General features: G+C 42.7%; 1 protein-coding gene across 1 annotated transcript in view; it reads left to right on the top strand.

Moving 5' to 3' along the window:
• The first annotated feature begins 273 nt into the window (after positions 1-273).
• pard6gb (par-6 family cell polarity regulator gamma b) overlaps positions 274-10,595 on the top strand; it is a 34,585-nt gene continuing 24,263 nt past the window's right edge. Inside the window, exons 1-2 of the mRNA XM_085395924.1 lie at positions 274-608; positions 7,044-7,266. Of these exons, the coding sequence (XP_085252050.1) occupies positions 537-608; positions 7,044-7,266 (295 nt within the window). The 5' untranslated portion in view covers positions 274-536. The remainder of the gene's footprint in view (positions 609-7,043; positions 7,267-10,595) is intronic.

Below are 10,595 nucleotides of genomic sequence, written 5' to 3'. Positions count from 1 at the left end.
ATTTAATATGATATTTTTATTAACAGGACATAATACATATCAAGTTGTTATTGTTATAAATATTTGTGTGTGTGTTTTGTTTGTTTGTTTTGCGATAGCATACATTTTTAAACCTTAATCCATTATCAGTAGTAGCTGTTATTTACTCAGCCTTTACTGACTACAGCAAGGATACAAATAGATCCCGACTGAGGGAGTTGGGGATTTCGTGCGGTACGTGAATGCATCCCAGAATCCCGTTTTTTTTTTTTTTAAAGAGGGCTGATGTCATTTTCAAAACTTAACTCACACTCCTCAAGTCAACGCGGCGAGTCGCACACCTCCTGCTCTCTCTTGAAGTCCTCCCTCATGTCTGTCGGAGCGCACTGAGAAAAGAAAAAAGAAGTCGGGGAGGTGAAAGAAACACGAAGTTCTGTGGAAGAAGCGAACAGGGAGAATTTTTTAGAGCAGAAAGCCCGGGACCAGAGCCCCTCTCTCTGTGGGCAAAGGCGACTGAACTTTTTTTCTTTTTTTTTTTTCCTTCAAACGGGAAAAAAATGAATCGGAGCTTTAATAAGTCGCAACCTCTGCGAAATCCTAACTGCAACGCTGTGGAAGTGAAAAGCAAGGTGAGTGGAAACTTGAAAGCCCTGCTTGGTGGTGGTGTGGGTGGATAGGATTTTGGGGGGATTAAAATAATAATAATCATGATAAATGTTCACATGGCTGTCCCGTCACGGAGCCGGAGCTGGTCGGACGGTGTGCAGCCTACGCCACATAACTATTTCCGCTTTTCCCCCGTGAGTTGTGCGGGGAAAGTTGCAGGTTCTGGATGTTTCTCTCATTTGCAGTGATTGTTTGCTTCTTACTTCCTATCCAGATTTTGCTGATTTGACTCTTTCTTTCCCGATGCTGCTGTGGGTGGTTGATGGAGGAGGGCTGGGTAGGTGGGTAATGGGGTTGTTTTTGAAGCACCTAGCTCTCCAGATTTCCTACAGCAACAAAGTTTCCACCTGTTAAAGTCAGACGTTGCATTAGTTGCACTGAGTTTTTGTGTTCTTGCTACACAGTATCAGCCTAGCTCTTTGTTTTAGATCATTTTTTTAAACGCTGACAGACTAATGGACACACAAACATCAAGTGGATTGCCAAGATTTCAATTGTTATGTCTCAATGGAGTGCCCTGATTTATGAAGCTTTTCATCTCAACACGTACACAATACATCCACATGAGTTATGCGGCTCTTATTTTAGTTTATACTGCAGAGGAAGAGTTTTATTTTTGTTTTGTTTTTTCGATACACAAGTGACTGTTTGTGTGGGCTCTGTGAAGAACTACCAGCTGACACTCATCACTTGTGAACCCCACAATGATTGCTGGTGACCTGCATTCTAATCCAGTGTTTCTGATTTATTTGTGAGATAATGCAGTATTCGCATGTGTTCACACCTGAGGGTTAGATTGAGAGATGGGCAAGTGGTGCAGAAGGTGACTCATTCACTCCTGAGTTGTTTCCACCTTTTGGCCGCCCAGTTTCAGTGGGGTGGTGGACAGATGGAGCACAGATGCTCTGATGGTGACAGGTGGGTGCGCATGTACTCACACAAAAACGGCCAAAAAGGCGAGTAGTGTTTGTGTGTGTAGGTGGGTTTTTTGTTGTTTTGCCATTTCTTTTGCTGCAGGGTTTGTTCCACAGAGACAGGAGTGGTCACTCCGTGGCTGCCGCAGATTGTTTGTGGGTGGGACTGGCACGCCAGGAGCTCTGTGGCTAGAACAGACAGGTCCACCGGCGTCACCACGGCACACCGTCATGCCACCACGTCACACGTTTCCACTTTTGGATCAGATGTGACTCTCCGTCTCCGTCACGTCACTTTAAGTGGTTTCACATTTTGTTCTACTTCGTCAGGTTTTGTTTTGTTTTGATCCGTTTGGGGTGTGTTGGGAGCTCTAACCCCCGTCCCTCATGTTCCCTCATCTCCCTCAGTGAAGAAATCAAGCGTGTTAATGAAACAAAAGCTGATTATTTGGAGAGAAATAGCACACTGACAGTTGAGGACATTTGAATACCTGTAAAGGGAAATCTTATCTGTTACATAGCTCTGCCACAGTCTGGGCCTCTGAAGGCACAGAGGAGCAGGATCAGCTACACGTAATTCAGTTCATCATTTAGTAGTAAATAATATGATATCCTCACAATACTAAGGGCACATTACAATATTATTACAGTTTTAAAGTTTTGCAGTAATATGTAATGCAATCTATCACCATTTTCAAACTGCAGATTATGTCCTCAAAGTTAAACTTTGTCAGTGTTTGTTTTATCCAATAAGATAAAGTTATCGTAAATGCAGCCCATTTACCATTTTATCTTGTTTTTGTTTTTTTTCCTGTAAAATGAGATTTTCCAGACTGCCAACACTGGCACTAAAAGCGTGCTGTAAATGTAACCTAATACTTTACTTTAATGAGTAAAAATTGTTACATTTTTAAGAAATACACAGAAATAAACAAGACCCATCGATGAGGTTTGGGACTCATAAATTGTGTAACACTCATCAAGACTTACCTTCTTATGTAAACGCCAACAAAACAAAAAAATACACAATAAAATGTATACGGACTTCCTACCTTCTCATTAGATACAAATGTTTCCATAACAACAACTATGGTTCATGGTAATATCCAAAGCCAAACGGCTTATTTACCGACTCGAATCATCCTCGTATTCACTTTTGTTTTGTTTTTATATAGTTATGCAAACTTGTGCCGTGACAAACAGGTTTTCATTCCTTCTGCGTAGTTAATGTAAAGTTGTAACAGTTACTGTTGGTTCCTACAGCCGCTTTATTAAACATGGAGTTCTCTCTCAGTACGTGGTTTTTGTGTGACTTGAAACAAACTCTGATAGGAGAAAGATGCCGCTTCGATTGCAGAAGGAGACGCTTCTTTGGTTGCAACCGAGGGACACAAAATCTCCCAAGTCAAACGCGTGCAACTGGTCGCTGCGGTGACCTTTTTGTGAATAAGGAAGCCCCCAAAAGTATCTTTTGAGTGTCTTTGGGTGCAGTTGAACATGTGAGCATTCATTTTTGTTATGCGATTACTTTCTTTAAACCAAAAAAAGTCTAAATAATTCATTTGTTAAGCAGAAGCAAACATGGCCTTTAGGTGCACTCCCTTTTTAATAATCGTATGCCAAATAAGGCTCTAGAGAGAAAAATGTCTGTTATGAAGACGTTGCAGAAATGCTGAGGTACATTCAGATTTCCAGAAGTGTCAAGAGTGTTACATATGTGATTGATTGCTGTTGTGTGACTGGTTCTTACTGGTTCATGGTTTTGTTTTTTGTTTTTTTGTTTTGTTTTTTCCTTCGAGAGGAATCTGTTTCTGTGATAAGCTTATCAGGGCTAACACTGGAGGTGTCTGGCTGCCTGTCACTGAGGCCTCAGCCAGGATTTGCTGGTTTCACTCACATCAAGCTCTTATCAGAGTGTTTTAGGAGATGTAGGGGGTTGAGTGGAGTGGGGTCCTGTGGTTCTCCTTTATTAAATACTTAGTCGTCTTTTAAAATCCTGGGAGCCTGTAGGCAGTTTCTGAGGTGAGTTTCCCCGACTTACCGAATATTAGGTAAGAAAAGAGCCAGCGTTGGCCAGAGACAAGAAGTCGGTTATCTTCCATTTTCTTCAGTGTGTCAGTTAAAAGGCTCCAGACATGTTTCAGCCTGTCGGACGTCACTCTGCAGCAGTAGGCCAGCAGAGCAAGTGATGTCATGTTTGTAGTGGTGTGCTCTAAGAGTCGAGGTTTAGCACTGAGGCCCGTGATTAATCGCGCCATGTTCAGACTTGCTCATACCTGAGGGCCGGGTTCTGCTGGTTCAAACAGATTTCTTTTTTCAGACTGATCACGTGCTGCACTAAGAGAGCAGTCGCGTTCAGAGGATAGTGATACGCACAAGTATAATTATGATGTGGAGCGTAGCGTATGATGTCTTTCAGAGTTGATTACAGTATATGCGCGCCTCGGATTCACTTTCCTCGACGCTAACAGCACCTACTTCACTCTGACGAACCTGCTTGTCTGCTTGTTGTGTCATTGTAATACGGGCTGAGGTTTATGAGCTGAAGGTGGGTGGCAGGTTTTCAAAATGCAGCCTCACACATTTGCCTTTCCCGCTGCCTTGAGTCAGCCTGGCAACAAATTACACCCGGTATCCCCCTAAGTCTCCTCACACACCGCCGCTTAAATTTATGTGTCATCTTCTAATTACAGAGCTGGTTAATGTATCCCCCCCAGCTCCTCTTCTTCTTTCCAGTCAGTATTCTGCTGCTCTCCTATGTCAGCAGTTTTCCTCTTCTCCCTCCTCCTCCTGCTCCCTGATCATCTCCCCACTCTTCTCCTCTGCTGTCAGCTTCCCTCAGCTGTGAGCTGATGATTACAGTAACAAACAGCGCCTTAGTCTACAAATTACTACTCTGATTCAGACCCCGGTGCTGCCACTGCTGCTGTCTGTTGTTGTAGATTATTGTACCGTGCTTCAGCGCCTCAGTCGCGCCTTTGTGTGCTTGTCTCAGTCACATGATGACCTTGTCGTGACCCTCAGGCACGCTCTCGTTGGCGATACAGTGGCCTACCCAGGAAAAGCTGAAGCCCAGTTGTTCAAGTCTGTGCTTTTGTGTATAAATAGTGGGTGGGAGGAGTGGCTGCCTGCTACTGTCATGCATAGCTACCTGAATTCTGCTATTGTATAGGGACCTGCTTTCCATTTCCTGGTGTTTTCAGGCAGTGCGCGGCTGAAATTTGTTTTCTCGGTGATACGATCTTGATGTGCAGAGTCGCACGTAAAGCTACAGCGTTTCCCCCAGGAAATGATTTAGCTGAGATGGAGAACCACCCAGACCCCGATGCATCTTATCCGGTTATAATTTTAGCCAGTGTAGGAAGATCCCAACAGCAGGCACAGATGTAAAGGGACTGGGTTTTAGGGAATGTGCTCATTCAGCTTCTTGCAGATAAGTAAACTAGAAGACTGGTGTGCTCAGTATATGAAGGCCATCTAGTAAATGTCAGCCTGGCTTTGTATAAAGACTGAGATGATGTCTCAGAATTGTGAACATCAACACGCGTGAAGTGAGGGGCTGCAAATGTACTTGTGGGTCCTTCCATGTTGGCGCTTCAGATGCTTCACAACTGACCATCTCAGATGTGGCTGAAAATATTCTGGGGAAAAGAAAGACCTCTTATAGCAATTGTGCAAACTTTCATGACCCTAATGTTGTTCGTTTCTTCTTTTTTTTTTCTCTTTTTTTTTTCCCTCCAAGTATTTTGATGAAGTTGAGGTGGGTTTACTTTTGTCTTGTTTTCAAATCTGAAAAGCTACTTGAGCTAGGTCCTGCAAATGTTTTAGGGTAAGTATCTAGACCTCTGTGAATGTTGACTCTCCGGAGTGTAGTTTAGTTTTATATACAAGGCATAGAATAGTCATTAAAACGGTACAAATAAGGTGAATGGGATGGATTTTTTTTATTTTATTTATTTATTTTTTAATACCAATGCTGCTGTTTGGTGATTTATTTTAATCAAATTCATTTCATCCAAATTCAGTGTGAAGTCTGGTGCTGACTTTTCTCCTTTTTTCCTAGTTTGTTTTGGAAATTATGCATAATTCCTTCTGAGGAGTGCATCTTTCCCCTGGAACTTTCTCTTAGTGACAAAAATTGGTTCTTCTCTTCCAATCCACTATGTATGCAAGATGGGGACCACTGAGAGTTAGAAGTTTGCAGCTTTTGTATTTATTTTTCTGTTGGCTACATCATCTGAGTCCTTTGAGATTATCTGGAGTCTTCATGTTGTAATGCGCTCAAAGTACTGCAAATTTAGAGACACAGAATGAATATTGCTTTATTCAGAGGTCTTAGGAGTGATTCCTAGGACATTATCCTTGAAGTGTAGTTGTTTAAGCCTAAAGAGTGAAATCAATTACAAAAGGCAACACAAATGACAACAGTTTAAAAGCATCTGCACCAATGAAAAAAGTTACAATAAACCCATCAACATTGGATCTTTGAAGAAAACAGTTGTTAAGTTTTGATATTGTTTCAAAGAGTAATTCACCGACCAATGAATCATCACTGTGAGGGTTCAATCCATAACAAAATATCATTGGGCAAGATACCGAACCCCAACACATGCAGCGGAGTGTCAATGTGTGTTAATTCAATTTGGTGTTATTTATACATTCCCTCAAGGCACTTATGTATGTTAGAAAGCACTTGGGTAGAAAAAGCATAGAAAAGACAGGAACCAGTTAATCTACTATTTACAAGACAGGCCTCTGATATTAAAAAGATAAATCAAAGTTGCACAGCTGCCTGCTATGGTGACCCCTGGTTAATAAGAGAGAAGCTGAAAGTAACCTTATTCTCATGATTAAGAAGTTTTAAGTATCTGAGTTATTAATCACTGGATTGTTTATGCATTCTGGCAAATGCACTCATTCATTTCTTTGCCAGAAGCTTGATAACAAAACTTTGAGATTTGTCAGTTTCATACAAAGCTGCAGACACCATAGCTTAGCATAAAACCCGGAGAAAAGGGGAACAGGGAGAGCTTTATTAGCTTTTTGTACACGTTATATAAACAAGACTCGGGCTGAGATTTACAGGTGACTGTAGAGGGATTTTCACACCTTCAGATTGCTGATGTAAGCAGTTTTAGTTGTAGCTTTAGCACAGAGATATCAGTCGTCAGCTAACTCCTACTGAAAGTATTTTTGTTCTATATTTCCTGAAGGTTTCATGTTGTGTAATCCAGTTGTTTGGAAAGTTACGCTCCTCTTGCGGTATTTAAAGTTGCAGAGAATCACAGCTGTTCAGTTTGTTTACTGCTTCAGGAAAAAAAACCTTCCTTTCTTGGTGCTTTATGTTACTTAAGGTCACAACCACATGCTCGGTGAACTTCCACCCTGTGACTTTTATGTGGAACAGTCAGAATCCCAGTTTCCTCATCCTGTTTGGTTGTCCCTCTCACAGCTCCTCTTTTGATTATTCCTTTTTCTTCTCAGTATGGGGCAGAGTTTCGCCGGTTCTCGGTGGATCGGGTCAAGCCCGGCAAGTTTGAGGAGTTCTACAAACTCATCCTGCATATCCACCGCATCGCCAACATGGAGGTGATGATTGGTTACGCCGACGTTCACGGCGACCTGCTCCCGATCAACAACGACGACAACTTCGTCAAGGCGGTGTCAACCGCTCACCCGCTCCTCAGGATCTTCATACAGAGACAAGGTAAGCTGATCTACACTGTGCGATTTCCTTCGCCTCTTTATCCCCCGCAGATTACGTCTTTAATACTAGTTTAAATATTTCTTTCCAAATGTCTTCCAACTGGTAAACCTACCAAACTATCAACTGTTGCATTAACTGTGTCTTGGGCTGCAATTATGGTGCTGACTAGAATCAAGTTTCCCCCCCCTGAATATTTCCTGGTCCAATTATGAGGGCTTTTTGTTTACTTCATGCCAGGCCTTCTGTGTGTGTCTGTATATGTGCTTTTGTGTTTCCGGCTCTCTTATTGGCTGGATAAGTTTCAGTCTGCCTCTGTCTGCCTTGGTAAGTCCTGTGCCTGATCCAGAGGAAGCCCTCGCAGGCATATGAAAACACACTCACGCGCACACGAAAAATACACACACGCACACAGACCAGTGTCTCGGCAGTCCCATAGAAATCAGGTCATTGAGCAAAGGCCTGTATCCCGGCATACCAGACATTACTGAGAGACAAAAGATCTGCATGAAAAGAGAGACTCCTTACCGGGCTCTCTCAGTTTGTGTGTGTGTGTGTGTGCATGTGCTGATGTATTTGTTCAAACACAACACCACGGCACTCTGAATGGGAACCAACTCCTAGTCTCTCTCGCGCACTCTCTCGCTGATCCCAACTCTGGAGAGGGTCTCGACTGCTGCCAGCCAGTCATCGAGCATACAAATGAATCTATTACCATTCACTATTCATACCCACAATCCTCCTTGGAATGTCCCTCGCTCGGTTGTGTAATGAACGGGTTCACTCCAGGGTTTTGTTTTAATTGTCAACCAGTGGTTCAAAAAACAAAAAGATATCCACAGATTTCCAGCAAGAAACCAGGTTGAGATATTTGAGAGGCCCAATCGGAGTGTGAGTCACCGCCTCGAGAGATTAAATGGCCAGACCAAAACCAACTAACTGTAAGTTGGCTCATAAGTCATCCTGCAGTAATGTTTGACTTAAAAAATAAAGGCTGATTCGACCAGTCAGGTCGCGTAAGTGTAACACCTGAAAGCCATAACTTGTGTCCTTGTGGTTTAGCTGACACGTCGTGCATTACTTCTCACTGTCCTGCTGCTTATCTCAGTGTCTATATTCCTCTGGTGATGCATTTGATTCTCATGAATATTCCCCCTTGCTGGCTTCTTCCAGAGCATTTAATACAAAGGGGAAATTCCCTCAAACACCAGAAGGACAGAGGAGTCTTTGCTGATAGAGATTTGGCTGCTCTTATTGTGGGAGGGGGCGTATTTAGTGCTATTGTGGTGGTGAACTGCTGATGTGGTTTAGAGGAATTTGCATTGTTGTGACTGATGTTGAAACAGTCAGAGCATCCTTATGGCTCATTTATGCTCGCTGCAGTGGTTGCTTTGGACACCAGTGATGACGCTTCATCCATTTATACTTGCTTTTAAGGCGCTTTTGTCTCAAAGTTGCAGAAATCTCCCTCCATGGGGAATCTGGGAGTGCCTGTGTAATAGAAATACCTGCACAGGTGGACATGCTGACAGTCTTGGCTTAAGCTCATCTGTTGGAAAAATTTAGAGATGCACAACTGGGCGAAAAAACGGCAAAGAGCAACTCGTGCCAACGGGTATGATGTCACTTTTGTCATCCGTTGCCGTTCACACGCAGGAGAATGGAAAGTGTAAATGGGCCCCGTCGCTGGGATTCTCTTGGCGATGTGGATGTCATGACCATGTAGTTGTTCTACTTTCTAAACTACCTGGAGTCTCCTATGAAGAAGTGCATTTGTGCTCATACCAGACTAGAACATACCTCTACCTTTGCACAGAGCCTTCCCCGCATTCAGTGTCTGATGTTGAAATTTACATCACTCGACTTTTCACAAATGAAATTGTAACACTGGTCTTTGTATAGTCTATTGTTAAGTGCTGGACAAAGAGTTGTGTGTTTATGATAGTGTGAGTACCTTGTGCCTGAGAGAAGATGCCCCTGTGACCAGTGTAGTGGCATGGGAAAGTGTGTGTGGACTGTATCAGTCAGTACCAGCCTGTTAGTGCGGGTCATCAGTGGTGTCGCCACATTACTTCTCTGTCTGCTCAGATGAAAGGAAAGGCTTCACACACTCATTAAAACAGTGTGACTCACCATCCAGTCACAGCAGGGGGATTGTGTTTAACCTCAACCAGCCGTGGCTTTCATATTGATCTAGACATGAAAATAAAATCTTAATTATAGAATTAAAAAAGTTACAGCACTGGATGGTATGTGTAGCTGTTTCATAGATGCAGTTTATAATGAAAAACTTTGAAAGCTTTAGGGAGGGGAAAAACATTAAATGGTGCCCTGACATACCAATGTTGTTTTGGTCTAAAGGGTTTATGATTAATAACTCAATCTTTGTACTTCATTGCTCAGACAGACCCTCCCTTCCAACACGTGACTGGTCATCTGTCTGTGCTTGTGTATGGGCATGTACCTTTTCAGTGTTGCTCCATTTAACAGTGGGTATTTTGAATGTGCCCATGTCTCTTTCATCTACCTGATACTCCCCTGCCAGGCTTACATTTCCATTGTTGGTAAAACTGCTTCAGCACGTGCCACAGTTTTGTGGTGATGCTGATGGTACCAGTTACCGCCCGTAGGTGCTGATGGCAGCTTTTTTTTTTTTTTTTTTTTTTTTTTTTTTTTTTTTAGTGGTAAAACTTCACCTGCAGAGTACAGGGTTACACTTTGTGGTTTTTGTCCAAGTAGCCTCTCATTACAGGGTGCTTGTATTTAATCATAGCAAAGAGAAGATAATTGTTAACATTGTGGAGTGAACTGAGATATCTTTGATGTCCGTTTTTGAGTTTACAGAAGGTGATTTTGATTGCTGTCGTTGTCTGGCAGGGTAGACTCTTAAATACTTGCCATGCGCAAAGAATAGAGGCAAACAAGTGGGGGGGGGGGGGGGGGGAGAGAATAGGACACATGAGAAGATAAGAGTTGGAGGAGTTCTGTATGTGGAGTTGTTCTGCTTCTCTCCAGTGTGTGAGCAGTTTGTTGTGTTGCCAACTAATGACTCTAAATTGGGATCTCATTTTGGGGGCAATGCATACAGTGACTCCTGTACCCTCTTGTTTTCTCAGCTTTTGCTTTCCAGTTTAATACGTCAGTAACTCCTACAGTGTTCCAGCACGTCTGACGTATTGTCAGATGTTTATGGTGCGCTTATCTAGGGAAACTGCAGAAGTACTAACTGCCCATTCATATTCTGTCTCAAAACAATGCAAATTAAGATATAGATAAGCCTAAGAGGGGAACACTCCTTACACTGATGTCAGCATTTCACCAGCTTCTATTTA

This window comes from Rhamphochromis longiceps, linkage group LG22 (genome assembly GCF_057381845.1).
Source record: "Rhamphochromis longiceps isolate RC_006_pf linkage group LG22, R_longiceps_female_GT1.1, whole genome shotgun sequence".
Taxonomy (NCBI): domain Eukaryota; kingdom Metazoa; phylum Chordata; class Actinopteri; order Cichliformes; family Cichlidae; genus Rhamphochromis; species Rhamphochromis longiceps.
This window is presented reverse-complemented; position numbering and strand designations above follow the sequence as displayed.